General features: G+C 39.2%; 2 protein-coding genes across 3 annotated transcripts; one reads left to right on the top strand and one right to left on the bottom strand.

Annotated features, from left to right (window-relative positions):
* Window positions 1–1,309: 1,309 nt before the first annotated feature.
* pheta2 (PH domain containing endocytic trafficking adaptor 2) lies at window positions 1,310–7,798 on the bottom strand. 2 transcript variants are annotated; one of them, XM_085156758.1, is made up of 4 exons: window positions 6,530–7,798; window positions 5,464–5,552; window positions 5,066–5,366; window positions 1,310–4,813 (listed from the first exon to the last, which is right to left on the bottom strand). In XM_085156758.1, exons 2-4 carry the CDS (start codon window positions 5,542–5,544, stop codon window positions 4,410–4,412), a joined length of 786 nt encoding a protein of 261 aa, XP_085012884.1. In that variant the 5' UTR covers window positions 5,545–5,552; window positions 6,530–7,798; the 3' UTR covers window positions 1,310–4,409. The 2 variants fall into 2 exon arrangements, with proteins under 2 accessions (XP_085012884.1, XP_085012885.1); XM_085156759.1 differs by having other exon boundaries at window positions 5,464–7,798.
* A 91-nt stretch (window positions 7,799–7,889) lies between these two features.
* cd2bp2 (CD2 (cytoplasmic tail) binding protein 2) lies at window positions 7,890–15,229 on the top strand. Its single transcript, XM_085156757.1, has 7 exons — window positions 7,890–7,996; window positions 8,328–8,406; window positions 9,366–9,495; window positions 12,382–12,539; window positions 12,737–13,301; window positions 13,378–13,463; window positions 14,177–15,229. Exons 2-7 carry the CDS (start codon window positions 8,332–8,334, stop codon window positions 14,285–14,287), a joined length of 1,125 nt encoding a protein of 374 aa, XP_085012883.1. The 5' UTR covers window positions 7,890–7,996; window positions 8,328–8,331; the 3' UTR covers window positions 14,288–15,229.
* Window positions 15,230–16,579: the final 1,350 nt, after the last annotated feature.

Genomic DNA, 16,579 nt, shown 5'->3' with positions numbered 1-16,579 from the left:
ATGGTCAAGGATGAAGTGATGGCAAAAGTGAAGGAGACAGAATGGCGGGGCAGCGTATCACCTTACAGGAGATCAAAAATAGACCCGGGAGTCTTGGAATTAAGTAAACTTGATAGCTGAGGGACCATGTTGCAGGTTTGCAGTCCCACGTGGACTAATAAGGACATTCAGGACATATATACTTGTTGGACGACTGGACACTGCCTCTCCTCCCCTCCTTCTGTCCACCTCCATCCGCCTGCAGAAAGGCACAGAGGCCACTCTGACTTTATTTTTGGTTTGTGATGTCCATTTGCGATATTACAGTTTGACAGGCATTCTATATGCTCAGCAACTGATGCAGCTCTTACCCTGAATGTGCACAGCGCTGCTTTCTTTTTTTAAGCCGTGACAAAGTGACGATGCTGATGTCAAATCTGGGATTTTCCCATGGAAATTATGATGACAGGAGCTGCTTAGCGGGATCAAATACGTAGTACTACATAAAAACACGCAGCCATTAATAAAACGAGCAACAGCAAGATATATAAGCAATATTTTTTTTACTTAATCCTTACACTGAAATACTTTAGAATCGTGCTGTAGAAAAGGGAGCGTGTCTGAGGATATTCATGCTTACAGACTTAGTTATATAGAATTTCTATTTGTATTTTACCCCCGTCCTTTCTGGATGCATTAATGCAAATGCAAACTGTTTTATGAAAAGAGCTTTATGTATTTATTTCCCCTTTCTTTTTCAGTCTTTTCAAACCTATTCCATCGTGGTGAAATGGAACATTGCCAAAACTGAATTAAATTAATGAGGATAAGGTGTAAACAAAGAGAGCTTAAACAAATGATTTATCCAACAGTCTTATTGTTTAATAATTAAAATGTTAGTGCAAACAATGTAAACATGTTAGGGATGCAGATTAGTGTCACAACGATGAAACATGAACAAACGAAAAATAATAAAAACAACATAATTGTTTTGTTTATAATAATTAATAATCTAATTGAAATAAATAAACAATTAAACAATTTCTGCTATTGCAGGTCACGGGGGTGATACATGAAATGCTTAAAACATTTATTTAGTAGCAAAAGAGCAATGTACAAATACTTCCTGCATTCTGAAAGTAATTTTAAGAAAATGTCCTTAAATTATTAATAAAAGTTTAATCCTAGAGAAAAATCAGATATTACATAACATGTGGCTTAATTAGATTCTTAATACCCATGCAGGGATAATTTAACTTTACTTAACTTTCAATATTTAACTTAGTTTTTTATTGGACTAACCAAAGACATCATAGTCATAAGCCAAAAGGTTTGCACACCAGTAATTAAATTTTTAAACATGTACATTTATATGATGTCCCTTAGTTAAATACAATTTTGATTGTGGAAGCAGATAGTCGCTTCATATATAAGATTCATTTTGAGGCCTGAAAACTACAATACAGGCAGAATGGCTCTTTTGTGTAATTCAGTTTTTTCTCATTTTTTGTGTGTTTGTTGTTTCCGAAGGGGTGTTGCGAGCCTTAAATGTACGACAACATGCCAGACAAGTGAAAGCACCATTAATCTCTGCCTTCTCATCACTACAGAGGTGTGTGTTTTCTGATTGGTTACAGTCATGAACACTTTCCCACCTGTTTGGCCCCCTCTCACGCCGTCTACCCCTCAGGCTCCCACCCCCTTAAATATAAAGGGATTACTTGGCAGGGTGATGACAGCAGACATTCCCAGAAGAGCATAAAAGGGACAGCTGAGTGCGACCAAAATAGCTAAATAAACCTAACAGTCTGTCTGCTTTCCTTCATTTGCTCTTTCAGGTTTTATATCCAAATCTACTCCAGAGATAATCTGTTTTCATTTCATTAATCAGGCACATTTATTTTTGTTCTGTGGTTGAGACTGTTTGTGTTTCCACTTATCTCCCCACCAGCCACCCATGAGTCACATCTCTGCTTTTCACTGGTTTCCAGTCCCTCAGTAATCTGAATTAGGCTGGTGTTTGTTTTCACTGGACATGCAGAAATTCCAGGGTCTGAGTCTCAGTACTTACTTTGTATTCTTGTTGACCTTTGACCTCTGTTTCACTAGACCATCAACATCTCGTTGCAGGAGTTATATGTATCACACCACATGGTGTCAGTTTTTACTTTTAAGAGGAAGAAGTGGATAAGATAAGATTTGCCTGTATATATATTTTTTTCTGTACACTTCATTTATCGCTCATACATGAGAGGAAAAGCACTGTGGGAGGAAACTGAAGCAGGCAACTCCACGCAGAAACAAAGATTCAAACCAGGAACGTTTTTACTGTGAGGTGACAGTGCCAACATGTGCAGCGCCATATTAAACTACACTGAAACTCTGTATTTTAGCTTTAAAAGCGGCTCCATAATCTGCTCCCACAATAATCATTCAGTGCTTTTACACTTTAGGATTTACTTAAACAAGTTAGATCTTGCAACTTAGAGAAAAGAATAAATCGTAGTACTACAGTGAAACATTTTAAAGTATCACAACAGATTGCATTGCTTCTAATATCAGTGTGGTGACCACTGTATCTGCTTTAAACATCATTTAGCCTGTTGTTTTAACACTGTGCGCGTTTGGGGTTTTATTCGTGTTCTTTATGTGATTGTGACTGAAAATAACAACAACTCAATGGCTTCCTCTTAGATTTGTCTTTTTGAAAGGGAAAAGTAATGATTTTAAAATCGGTCTTCAGTAAAAAACCTAATAAATCAAAGTGGTTTTCTTCAAACTGGCCCTTCTAGTTGGACACGAGTGTCAAGCACTTCTTAAGAAATATGCAAACGAGCCGTAACATCTCAAACTTTTCACAGATGTGTCAGCTGCTGCAGTTTACTGACTTCACCGTCTGCACAATGTGTTTACTCGCCGCTGTGGCGAGGGAATGCTTTCATACAGATGTGTGTGTACATTGCAGGCGCCTGTGCTGTAATGTAACACATCTCACCACGCTCTCGAGAAGCCATCTATCATTTCTGGATGATTGGTATGTGTGTCTGTAGGTCTGGAATGTGGAGAAGCTCCCTGCTTGACCTATGGGGAAGACGGCCTTAGCAAATTGGAGTGACACGGGAGACATGAGAGTTTGTAATGTCATACTGTGTGTTTGATCACCGTCCAGTCTGAATTTACTGTTTGGTTATTTGAGTCCATCTGTGATTGTGTTACATCAGTCGCCATTCAGTGAATTTCAAAAGCACTTCAGGTGTCTGTTGTTGTTTTTCAAGTTGCAGGACAGCTGAATTGTGGACGCTGCTGATAAAAGTAAGCAGCAACTAACTTAACTAAAGCCACTTAATTTTCTTAAATGTAACACCAGCTGCATTCTTTGTCTCTTGCATGCATCTATAAATCAGTCACACACTGTGCCTGCAGCTCCCTCTACTGTTCATATTCCTTCACTGCTTCTTCTTGTCTGTGCAGGTTCTCAGTCATACAAGTCACTGCTTCTTCTTCTTCCGGCTGCTCCTTTTAGAAATCACCACAGCGGCTCATCTACCTCCTCTGTCACAGCAACCCTCCTTCACTACATCCATGAATCTTCTCTGTGGTTTTCCTCTTCCCTCCATCCTTTGTCCAGTATATCCACAATCCCTGCTCTTCACATGCCCAAACCACCTCAGCCTTGCCGCTCTGACTCTCTGATCTGTCCCTCTGATGTACTGATTTCCAACCTGCAAATGAAAAGCTTAACATCCTCAACTCTGTCACCTCTTGTATTTTTGTCAGTGCAACCATCTCCAAACCATACATGATAGCAGGTCTCGCTACCATCTTCTAAACCTTCCCTTTCACTCTCGCTGCCATCCTTCTGTCACAAATCACCGGTGACACTCATGCGTGCACTCTCTCCTTTCTTTTGCTTTGGATGGTATTTAAGCTTTTAAGTATTTAATCAGGGGCGTAGATTTAAGAAGGGGCTCTTTTGAGTTATGTTTTTATTTTTTATTTTGTGCATCAAAGTTGTGTGTCAACATGCCAACGAACCAATTACAAGTCATATAAAAACAATAGACACGTTTTATTTGATCATACTGTGAATTTCATATAATACTTTTTTATTTAACACTGCATCATGGTGGGCGTCCCACAGCAAGAAAATCACAGGTGTAAAATATTGCCATAAAATATAAAAATAAAAGGCCCCTTTGAACAGCATCTACCCTGCTTTACATTCCAGTGTGTTTTCTTCACAGAATCTAGAAAATCTGAACTTTCTGTAAAGAGTTTAAAGCTAATCTAAAAGTGACCGGCGTTGATCAGACAGATGTCAGGTGTCTGCCAAAAATGTCAAAATACTAAAACAGGCTCGCTTCCTCTTTGACACACATGACTCACCCCATCTCAGTTCCTCCCAAGGAAACACTAAACTCTTTTGTCTTTCACCCCAGGTCAATAAGATCTTGATCAGTGTGGTCCTCTTCTTTTTGCCGACTTTTCAGCCAGTCCTCTCGCACTTTCTTCACTTCCTGGCCATAATAATCATGGAGTTTGCTAAAATCCTCGAACAGGTCAAATCCCACCAAAGGCCACTCCCCATACAAAGGTGCTGGTCCATTAAGAGGTGTGACACAAGCATGTCTCCTGGTCCAAAGTTTAGGGGATTTTTTTGCCACTGCTTTAGCTGGTATGGAAGGTGCTTGTAAAAGGGTGCTGGCACTGAAGCTCCTCCCCTCTCTGACTACTGCTGTTTGCTGCGTTGTGGTGAATAAGAAGCTGTTTGTGGGCAGCTTGAGGGCACTGACAGTGGGGTGGGACTCACCCAGGCTTTGCTGCTGCTTAGCTTCTGTGAATAGAAACCAAAATATGAACCGAGAACCCTGCTTGTATATTTAAAGTGTAAAAATTTTACATTCAGGTTATGTGCTGTGATATTTCAGGACTAGGTGAAATAACTTGCTGTAATCAAACCAGACTATTCTATTGTTATACTTTAAGTGCTGGGCAAACCATAGATTAAAACCATATAAAAAATGGCTGATTGAAAGCAAAAAACACATGAGAATTTGATGTATAGGTGGCAGTACTCCTAACACACCTTCGTACTGTCTCGCTAGGTCTTTCACCACCATGGAGAGGTAACAGTGGCTGGCTGAGTGGAGAGCTTTCACCCAGCTCTCTTGACCCTGGCGATCTATTGCTGCAAATCTGTAGGTTTTGAGTCCAGGCCCAAACACCAGGGAGAAGGTGAAATGTCCATCGGTCTCCGAGTGCTGAACAGCACACCCTTCCAGCACAATGACACCCAGCAGGTGTCTGTCAGCTGGGCGCTCCTGGTAAAAAAGCAAGTTTGCCTTCAGGACAAACCAACGCCGGTGGTAGGTGTCATTTCGTTTTTTCTGCAGGGACATTTAAGATAAATGAAGTCAAACAAAAAGATTGTATTTGCACATGAAAAGTGATTTCACATTGTTTATGATGTATATCATCTCAAACCTTTTTGTTGAGATATCCCTCTTTATCCACTGGAGATGTGCACGAGAGGTAATGGGTTAAGATCTTCTCATGAAGCTTCATCACAACACCTGAAAAAGAGAAAGCGCTGATGCATTCGGATGATATTTATACCAAAATCTGCACTAGATGTAACGAACACATGACAGAAGAGTGACACGGCAAAATATGCATGTCCCTTAAATTACTGTATTTGTTTTATGTGTGTCAAAGCAAAATGGATTTGTTGGTATGATGCAAAACATCCATGAAAGTTAAAAAGTAAAGGCTGGTGTTCAAGAAAACAAATGTAAATGAAAATAAAAATGAAAAAATACTTGATGAAAATTATGAAAAGTATGTGTACTAATAAAACTAACATCAATTTTAGTCAGTGTCAGGTTAGTTACATTTATTAACACGACCTGCCTGATTTTACACAAGGCTTTGATTTTCTACATGACTGTGAGTCGACCGCACCCACAAAGTGTTGTGGATGTAGCAACACAAAACGAAACATTTTGAAACAATAGAAAAAACTCAAAAAACGGATTCAAAACTAAATAAATAATTAAAAAAATTAAGCAATGATATTTCAGGTCGTCAGAGTCACGCTTACTCTGTGTTCCTTATTACAGTGAAACCAAGCAAGGCAGATTTTATCTTCTGTTTCTGCAAATATTAAAAGTGTACAGATTATTTAACTTTAATTGGTTTGTGTACCTTTAACTTTTTGCTTTTGATTTTAATGACTTTTAAATGTGATTTGAATGAATTTTAAGCCATTTAAGCCACGCTAAATAATCTCGCCATGTCATGTCACGGAGGAACCGAAAAACTGCAATACTTGCGGTAAAATCTAGATCCAACACAGTAAATTTATTACTGCTGTACTGCTGTGTTCATACTGCTATTTCAACCATTACGAGCTTTTTCTATAAGTAAGTTACAGTCACAATGAAAACAGGTGTATAGCTGTGCAGCTAAATTGTATCTACCAAAATCCAACACTTTCGTCTAGTAACTATAAACAACAGTGACATAATAGAAAACGGTGACTCAGACTCACCCCTGCCAATGATAAATCGCTCGCAGGGTCAGTTTGCCCTCTCGCGTGGACTTTAACTTAATTACATTCGCACATATTTTCTTTGATTCTTGTCATTCCTGCTCGTGAAGCCGATTGTTCTCCTCCAGATCCAGACAATGTTTGAATGTATAGTTTCAGGTTACTACCACCGGTTCTCCCTCATGAACAAGAGGACGAGCGTTGAAATATAAATAACTCGACCCACTTCCTGGTAACAAAACCCTGGTAACATTATATTCTCTCGCCTCTGTGCTTGAGTCTGCTTTGAGCTGATGGGTCATACACCGGCAGTCGAAACCAACCTTACTGACAAGAAGTGCTACCTGGAAGTGAGATGCTCAGCCCTCTCACTTCTGCATTTTCTGTCACTTGATCTAAACTTAATATCAGTTAAGTTTAGATCAAGTCTCTCATTGTATGTGAGGCAAATGTCCCTTGATTCTTGAGGTTTCTTCAGAGAAAGTATATATTTATCCATATATCTAAAAGCAGAAAAACATTAAATGGCCTCCTGAAAATGTGGCTCATCATTTCTTCACTTGTGTCTATTTTTGACATCCACTTATCCTTTTTATCCTTATGGCCCTCAGAGAATTTAGAATCTAAAAGGCGCCAACGTGTAAAGACATCAAAGGCCTTATACACTGAGGAGCCCTTTCTTGGTATATAAGGCCTTGGATGTCTTATATACTTTGGATATTCATCGCTACCTCCTGTATTTTTGTCAGTGCCACAGTCTTCACATCGTGGCATCTCTCACTACCACCACTGAACCCATCCACTTTCACTACCTCTAGCATTTGCAGCTTCACTGTTACACCTGCCTCTGATTCACACACATGTATTCTGTCTTGCTTCTACTGACTTCACTAACTATTCTCCTATCTCACGCATTTTCTTCCTTCATCACCACCTCTAGGTCTAAGAACTTTCTCTTTACTCATTAGTACTTTTCTATCTCTATCTTTAACAACTAAATCCCATCCAGCTCGACCTCTCTGCCTAACCAATCGTTACAAGTTCTTTTCTCCTTTCTAATTGTCCAGCCTCACACACAACTCACTATATACGTCTGTAATACACGTATTTCTGAAATATACAATCCAATTCCCCAAAAGTAGATTCTGTTCATCTAGCGTTTTCAGTGGATGATTCAGTGATTACCCCTGGAGAACCCATGGGGTCAAATTTGACCCCATGGTTTCCCTAGTAAACCAATGGGGTCGGATCTGACCCCATGGGTTCTCCAGGGTTAAGTGAACAGAATCAACTTTTGGGATTTTTACTTACCTGGATGAGTGAGCATGCATCAAGACAATACAAGCCAATTCATACTCCTCGTCAGCTGGTGGCGGTAGTGCGCCGTATCGCTGTTTGTTAACGACAACGTGAAAACATAAAAAGAAGAAACTGAGTCGAAAACGAACGTCGTTTGAATAATTTTCGGCAAGTTTTTACATCATTTTACAGCAAAACGTTATTTTAATAGATTCCTTTTCATATTTCACATATAGCGTGCAAACATTATACTCAGTAAATGTTATTTCACCTCTACAAAGGCGTTTTGAGATGTAGTATTTGCATGTGGTTTGTAGCTCATGTTTTTGGCTAACATGTTAGCCACAGAGCTAACCTGAGTTGCATGTTCAGGGCTAATTATTACAACGTTACAGGGCTACGCGCCTTAAAAGTTTCATAAAACTGCTCAAGTAACATCACAGCTCACCTTCACCTCCACTTCACGGGAATAAAAGAGTCACTGTTTTTCCTCCCGTAGCACCATGTCGAAAAGAAAAGTAACATTTGAGGATGGCAACGGAGAGTTTGACCTCGAAGACGATGTCCCGAATAAAAAGGTAATGCTGTCTTCTTTACACGGTTATTTAAAAAGTATAGACTGCTGTGGTGGCAGAGGTTAGCAATAATTATTTTGTAGTGCAATTAGATTCTTACTAGTTGTTTACAGCCAAGCATCACACACGTACTTTCGATATCTCCAATGTTAAAATGGCACAATAATGCGCAAGTATAAGTCAGTTACCAAAATTTAGCTCTGAAGTATTTGTCAGTGTCCTGCATACAGTTGTGTATATAGTCATTAATAATAGAAAGTTAGCTGATGCTAACACAAACTTTCGTAGAGTGAAACAATCTGATGTCAACATATTGGCCTGTATTCATCTATTATGTATTTAGTGTATTGAAAAACGCAAATGTATGGTTATTGTTTAGCAGTGTTTCAGCTTTTGATGTAACAAACTAGTTAGCAACATGTTCTAAAGAGACAGCTTAACGCCACATAAGCATCTGTACCAGAGATGCTCAAAGCAAATGCAAAGCTGCAGATGTTTACATACAGTCAGGGCGTGAATGTCATGCTAATTTTGAGCTGTTCTTTCCCAGGATGGAATTATTGTACAGCAAATATAATTGATGACATTAAAAACCTCAGTCATTTGTAGTTCACAGTCATCCTAAAAACACAGATGCATTGTATAAGCAAATAACCTTTACTCTAGTAAAGACTATACTTGGTGGTCGAAGAATTAAATTTGACCACAGCAGAAGCAGCATTAACTCAGTGTTTTTTGTGTGCTTTGGCACTTTTAATAAAATGTCAGAGCCTTTTTATTATTATTTTTTCTTTGGACGAAACCATTAACAGCACACTACTCTCTGTGTGTGTCTGTTTTGTTTATTTTTCAAGAACTAATTGATGAAATAGGAGTAGTCAATACATCTTTTTTTTATGTCATTTCAATTCACTTGGTGAAATATTTGTGTTATTTTTATTTTTCTTCTACTCTTGAAATAGAGTTGTGAAGCTGTCAGCGGACCAGGCTCCAGGTTTAAGGGTAAACATTCCCTCGACAGCGATGAAGAGGATGAAGGAGAGGACACAAACAGCAGCAAATATAATATTTTAGACAGTGATGATGTTGAGGGTATGTTGATTATTTAAGCTGTATCTGTAACTCTTAAGTGGTCCTGTTTACTCTTCACATGTTTATTTCCCCCACATTGAGTCAAATTTAGAATTGTCCCTTTATTTCTTTAAAGGGACAGTTTGATTTCATAGAATTTGGATTTTATGAGATATTATGATCCCTTTTATTTCCCCCTGAAATGTTTTGCGTATAGTAGAGGTAGTGCCACTTTAGGGGATAACATATCATAGGTCTGTTAAGTTGACAGTAATTTTTGGCCAAATGAGTTTTAGTTGACTGGTGATTTCAGTGTGTCTTTGTCAGCTGAACAGTTACAGAGACACATCGTACACCCTCATGTTATCTGAGCAAATTTTGGAGGATTCACTTGAGCATTGCCTTGTTTTACTTGGCCTTCATGCGTTGGTCGTACTGTCTTTTTAGTTAGTTGTGTTGCTTTAAAGTGCAGACACACAGCACTTTGCATATAACTTCTACTTTGTTAACATTAGTTGCTAAACCCAAAGCATTTCGAAACACCAAATGATGAGTCACTCTGAGGGACAAGCGCTTCACCTTCAACAGTGCCAAACAGTTTATTTTTGTTGTATATCTGTCTTTTAACACAGTTTTAGTCATCCAGACTACATCTAGGTAATTTCAGTTTGCGTGGTGCATTCACACATGTGGTTAGGTAGTCAAGGTTTTAACTGTTGGAGCATGTACAGGGTGGGCCATTTATATGGATACAGCGTAATAACATGGGAATGGTTGGTGATATTAAAGTCCTGTTTGTGGCATATTAGTATATGAGAGGGGGCAAACTCCTCAAGATGGGTGGTGACCATGGTGGCCATTTAGAAGTCGGCCATTCTGGATACAACTTTTGTTTTTTCAATAGGAAGAGGGCCATGTGACACATCAAACGTATTGGTAATGTCACAAGAAAAACAATGGTGTGCTTGGTTTCAACATAACTTTATTCTTTCATGAGTTATTTACAAGTTTCTCTGTGTTCACAGCCATTGACATGTCGAAGAGGTTAACACGTGAGGAGCGGATCGAAATTGTGTTGATATCTGCAGAACGTAGTAACCGGGTCATTGCAGCAGATTTCAATGCAAGACACCCTGCGAGACCACCCATCTCCCACGCTACAGTTAGCAAACTGCTTGCTAAGTTTCGTGAAACTGGTTCAGTGTAGGATTTGCCAAAATGTGGACACAAGAAAACTGTCACTAATGAAGAAACATCAGTGGCTGTCCTAGCTTCATTCAGCAAGAGCCCACAGCCTAGCACTCGCCGCATGTCACTGGAGAGTGGCATTAGTCGAACATCCCTTCGGCAGATATTAGCTACTCACAAATGGCACCCTTACAAACTCCAGCTGCTGCAGCATCTCAACGAGGATGCCCCAGATCGGCCACAGAATTTGCAGAATGGGCAAAACAAAAACTGGAACAGGACCCTCAGTTCACGCAGAAGATTTTGTTCAGTGATGAGGCAAACTTTTATGTGAATGGTGAAGTTAATAAACAAAACCACCGCTATTGGTCTGACACTAACCCACATTGGATGGATCCCTCCAAGACTGCTGGAACAACAAAAGTGATGGTTTGGTGTGGTATATGGGGTACAACGATAGTGGGTCCATTCTTCATCAGTGGAAACCTCAAGGCCACTGGATATTTGAAATTGCTACATGATGATGTGTTTCCCTCTTTATGCACTGAAGCTGGCACGTTCCCTAAGTTTTTCCAGCAAGATGGTGCACCACCACATTATGGGTGCGAGGTCCGAGCATTCCTAAATGAATAGTTTCCTGGAAAGGATGGATTGGTCGTCGTTGGCCAGTTGAATGGCCCCCAAGGTCTCCCGATCTGACCCCATTAGACTTTTATCTTTGGGGTCATCTGAAGGCAATTGTCTATGGTGTGAAGATACGAGATGTGCAGCACCTGAAACTACGGATACTGGATGCCTGCGCTGGCATTTCTCCTGCGGTGTTGCTATCAGTGTAGAGTGGGAGAAGAGGGTTGCATTGACAGTCCAACACAATGGGCAGCACATTGAACATGTTTTATAAGTGGGCAGAAACTTGTAAATAACTCATGAAAGAATAAAGTTACGTTGAAACCAAGCACACCATTGTTTTTCTTGTGACATTACCAATAAGTTTGATGTGTCACATGGCCCTCTTCCTATTGAAAAAACAAAAGTTGTATCCAAGATGGCCGACTTCTAAATGGCCACCATGGTCACCACCCATCTTGAGGAGTTTGCCCCTCACATATACTAATGTGCCACAAACAGGACTTTAATATCACCAACCATTCCCATGTTATTACGACGTATCCATATAAATGGCCCACCCTGTATATCTGTCTTTCAACACAGTTTTAGTCATCCAGACTACGTCTAGGTAATTTCAGTTTGCGTGGTACATTCACACATGTGGTTAGGTAGTCAAGGTTTTAACTGTTGAAGCATGTATTCTAAATATCACACGATTATACTCATTTAATTGTGGGAACTCAAAGTCCTGATCAAGATTAAAGTTTGCTCAATTATGTGTCCCTACCTATTCCACTTTAAAGAAATCAAACTCATTTTAGCGAGAGGGGGTGCTGAATTCTCTGATTTCTGTCCTACGCAAGTGAAAGATGTTGTTTTGGCTCAATCAGGGGTTTTCCTACATAGAGCGAATTTTGGCAGCACCCCAGTGGGTTTATAGTCACAGCCAATGGAAAATCACAAGTGAAATAAATGGTCATAAATAACAAAATGCAAATATAGTAACACATACATACTGTTTTGCCAAAGACCCGCTTTAATCCAGGAAAAAACCCGTAAGCATCATTTGTGAGTAGTTGGTTAATACGACCATGCCAACTGTGTTTTCAGGTCAGGAGGGAGCAACCATTGACTTTGATGAGGGAGTTTCTATTACTCCTTTCAACCTGGAAGAGGAGATGCAAGAAGGACACTTTGACTCCGAGGGAAACTATTTCATCAAAAAGGAGCAACAGATTAGAGACAACTGGCTTGATAACATCGACTGGGTAATTGAGTTCCTTTTTATTACACCACTGTTTATTCTTTCTTTGTCACTTTTTATTTTTTTGTCTGCTTTTTTCAGCCCGAAATCTGCTTTTGAGTGTTGGTATCTGTGTATTTTATGAGTTTGTAATCTCATTTTGGTGACAGGTGCTTCATATTTTAAACAGTTTTCAGTAATAAAAGTCTCTTCTTTCTTCAGGTGAGAATAAGAGAGCAGCCTTTCAAAAAAAAGAAGAAAGGTCTTGGAGCCAAAAGGACACGCAGAGCAGGTGATGAGGACGAGGCAGAGGAAGAAAAACAGAGAGAAGAACAGCAAGCAGACCAAGAAGAAGAAGAGGAGGAGGAAGAGGCAGAGCCTCCAGAGGACCCACTGGCATCCTACACACAGCACCAGCTCACTGAAGCTGTCATCGAACTACTGCAGCCTGGAGAAACAGTCGCTACAGCGCTCCGTCGGTTAGGAGGCCTTGGAGGACGGAAGAAGGGAAAGCTGAGGGAAGAAGAAAAATCCACAGAGGAGACCAAAGGGGATAAAGAAAAGCTTGATCGGCTCACAGCGCTAGCTGACCGACTGGTTGGATCCGGGATGTTTGAAATCTATCAGCAAACCTACGAAAAACTGGCGTACATGTTAAAGAGCATGACTAGCAAGCGGCCAGCGGTGGGGGGTGAGAAGGAGGAAGGAGATGAGCTTGACATGTTTGCTGACAAGTTTGATGAGAAGCATGGTGAAACAGCTGAGGACAAAGATGACAATAATAGAGGTAATTTAGTTATTTTATCTGCTTTAATTTTCAAAGACGGTATTTTTGGTTTAATCCCATTTTGCCTTCCATCCAGTGAGCGATGAAGTGATGTGGGAGTACAAGTGGGAAAATAAGGATAATTCAGAAGTCTACGGCCCTTTCACAAGCCAGCAGATGCAGGTACTCTCCTAAAACTACTTGAAATTGAATGGCAGGACTTCTGTTAAATGTTTGTAGGTGACTGTTTAAAATAATCAGAAGGGAAATGGTTCCCTCTGTGGCCATCGATAACGGTAATCGAATCTTTTTAGACCAAAAATCTTTTCATCCTCTAAATCTGAGGCCTGGGTTTCCAACTGGGAATGGGTGGAGTGTCCATTGTTGTTGTGGAGGTGTTGCTGCTCCAAGTATCTCAGACTGTTGCAGCATCTGCAGTAATGCAGACACTGTACTGATCGATTGTGTTGAAGACAGAGTGTGAAGGTGTTGATTCTCTGGTCAGTCTATGCTCCTAATCTCAGCTATGGTTTTGGGTAGTCATTGAAAGAATGGCATCACAGATAGAAGTAGCAGAAATGAGCCTTTTTGGAAGGGGGCTGAGATAGGGTGAGGTTGACTGTTTGGGAGGGTTTCCCCCCCTAGAAGTGCTGGAGGAGGTGGCTGAGAAGAAGAGGTCAGGGTGTCTCGGCTGATAAGAGGCAGAAAATTAATGAATAGATTATAGCATCTTATACTGTACATTATCCTAATTGTAAAGGTGTTTGTTGTGGATCTAGAGCAATGTAATAATAAACCTCATAGAGTTAAGAGCTTTTAGGTTTAAGGAATTTTAAAAACACTAATGACATTCAGCTTTGAAATTTGAAATATCTTATCTTCTGGTGTCTTTCCAGGACTGGGTGGATGAAGGCTATTTCAGCAGTGGTGTTTACTGTAGGAGGGTGGACCAGGAGGGATCGCAGTTCTACAGCTCCAAGAGACTGGACTTTGAACTCTATACATGATTTAAGTCGAGTATTGAAAACTTTGAAGATAATATTATGTTTCAGCTACAATCAATTCTCAGCCTTTTCATGATTTTTTTTTTTTAGGGCTTTGGTTTCAGATCTGCCATTTTAACACTGGTTTTGTTTTCTGTACACTGTTTTTTTAAATAAATGATGTATGTGGTGAAGTAATCTGACATGTTTCTGTTAATCTTAGAATCAGATGACTCAATTTTAAGCTCACTGTGTTTTATTTCTTTCTTGACATGTGCTGAAAGTTTAAATAGCCTTTCCAGTTGACGGTACATGTAGCGCATTTTGAGAGACTGAATTATTCAGTTATTGTAGAGTAATTTACACTTATAACCATGGTAAAAAAAAAAAAAAGTTACACCCTCTTTAAATGATAAGGTTTTTCTGTCCGGACATAATAAAAAAAAATCACATATTACAGAGTGTCATTATTTAAAACAAGCCAAAATGCAGAAGCAGTGTGTGAAAGCATCCTCACTGGTTCCACAGATTGATGAAGTTGTGGTCAAGAGTTTACATCCACTCATGGGTGTGAATGTCATGGTAATTTGGGGATTTTAATTAATTCTTGGAACTATTCTTTTTCCAAGGTTGAATGATTAGACAGCATACATCTTTAATGTCTTTGAAAAAGAACAACTGGGTGCACATGTTTGAATTTATTTTGGATTTTGTCTAATCCACACAAGGTCAAAAGTATACATACAGACAAACATACAGACAACCCACTAATATTTTGCTAAACTTTCCTTAGCAAGTTGGACCTCAACCAGATGCTTTTGGTAGCCATCAACAAGCTACTGGAATAATTCTGGCTTGATATTTGACCACTATTCTTGGCAGAATTTGTGAAAGTTTCCAGGCTTTTAAACAGATGAGGTCGTGGCTTTTGATTGAATGTAAGGGACTCAACTTTTATGCATTTTATGTTAAAAAAGGGAAGTATAAAGAAGTATAAGCTATAACCCTGCCCCTTCTTATTGTTAAATAAATGACTGCAACATTCATCTTCCTTTCAACAAAACTTATGGCCTACATATATCTAGATGTAAATCGCACCAATGCATTAATATGTATCCAAGCTATACAGCTCATTCATATATACATACATCGACCTATATCTACACAAACATATGTACTCATAGATGTATTCACGCACAAAGTCACTTATGTAGAGTCAATGTTTCAACTCTTTATTCCAGAATGAATAAATTAAGAGGGTAAGTAACAGCCCACTGCTGACTCAAAGCAGAACTTTTTGGCAGTTTTGCTGGTCCCCGAGTAATTCCATGGAGGAAATACATCTGCAAATATTTTAGAGAAACAATCATTGCGTGCCAGTCAGTCTGGGAGGGGATATATGGCTGTTTCCAAACAATTTGAAGTTTATTATTTTACAGTGAGAAATATTATTCACAAGTGGAAAACATTCAAATATTCACAGTTATGAAGCTTTCCATGAATCAGGAGTTAGTCACTGAGTGGACCATGAACTCTTCTATACACCAAAGTTTTCTAGAGACAAATCTGAGGAGAGTTAAAGCTTAACTGAAACGGTCATCTATCACGGCAAATCTATCACCGAATGGCTGAAAAAGAAAGGAATCAAGGTGTTGCAGTGGCCCAGACAAAGGCCAGACCTCAATCTGATTAAAATGCTAAAGCATAAACAAATCTGGCAATCCTCACTGAACTGAAAAGAAGAGCGAGCCAAAATCCCTCCACAATCATGTGCAAGACTAATAAAGTCACACAGGAATTTTTACAGGTACTATTAAGATACTTCTGCCGTGGAAAATGCACATTTTCCATACAGAAGACTATACGTAGAAAGTAGAAAAAACAAAATCCAACTCTGATCAATTTGCGTGCATGTAACAAAAGATGGTGAAAGATGGTGCAGTAACTGTTCGATTAGCTGACTGACTATTTAGTAAACATAAGAAAAAGAAGCGGTTTGCTGTTGGATGTAAAAAAAAATTCTCACGTTGTCACACGTTATACTAAATTGGATATTTGAGGGGGGGGGGTATGCTAATATTTGGTATTTTTATGAAATTATGCGAGCAAAGCTATTTATTGTTGCATTAATAAGTAGTGAAAAAATAGCAACCATTCATAACTATCAAATAAAGCATAGGTAAAAGAAAGAAATTAATTAAACTGGTTAAAAACGTATTTGTTAAATATATTTTTTGACCCCGAAGAACGACATTCTGATTCGATGCCATATTCATTTTATTCAATTTGGCCGCAATTGTAGGTTTTTAAGATACT

This window comes from Neolamprologus multifasciatus, chromosome 4 (assembly GCF_963576455.1).
Source record: "Neolamprologus multifasciatus chromosome 4, fNeoMul1.2, whole genome shotgun sequence".
NCBI classification, from domain to species: domain Eukaryota; kingdom Metazoa; phylum Chordata; class Actinopteri; order Cichliformes; family Cichlidae; genus Neolamprologus; species Neolamprologus multifasciatus.
This window is presented reverse-complemented; position numbering and strand designations above follow the sequence as displayed.

What these genes read in the sequence shown, in the direction of transcription:
- pheta2 (XM_085156759.1), bottom strand. Translation starts at nt 5,544, where the DNA reads ATGAAGCTTCATGAGAAGATCTTAACCCATTACCTCTCGTGCACATCT. An exon ending in AGGGATATCTCAACAAAAAG is followed by an intron (nt 5,367 to 5,463) that starts GTTTGAGATGAT and finishes ATGTCCCTGCAG; the next exon opens with AAAAAACGAAATGACACCTA. An exon ending in CCTAGCGAGACAGTACGAAG is followed by an intron (nt 4,814 to 5,065) that starts GTGTGTTAGGAG and finishes TTCTATTCACAG; the next exon opens with AAGCTAAGCAGCAGCAAAGC.
- cd2bp2 (XM_085156757.1), top strand. Translation starts at nt 8,332, where the DNA reads ATGTCGAAAAGAAAAGTAACATTTGAGGATGGCAACGGAGAGTTTGAC. An exon ending in GGCTTGATAACATCGACTGG is followed by an intron (nt 12,540 to 12,736) that starts GTAATTGAGTTC and finishes TTCTTTCTTCAG; the next exon opens with GTGAGAATAAGAGAGCAGCC. An exon ending in CAAAGATGACAATAATAGAG is followed by an intron (nt 13,302 to 13,377) that starts GTAATTTAGTTA and finishes CCTTCCATCCAG; the next exon opens with TGAGCGATGAAGTGATGTGG.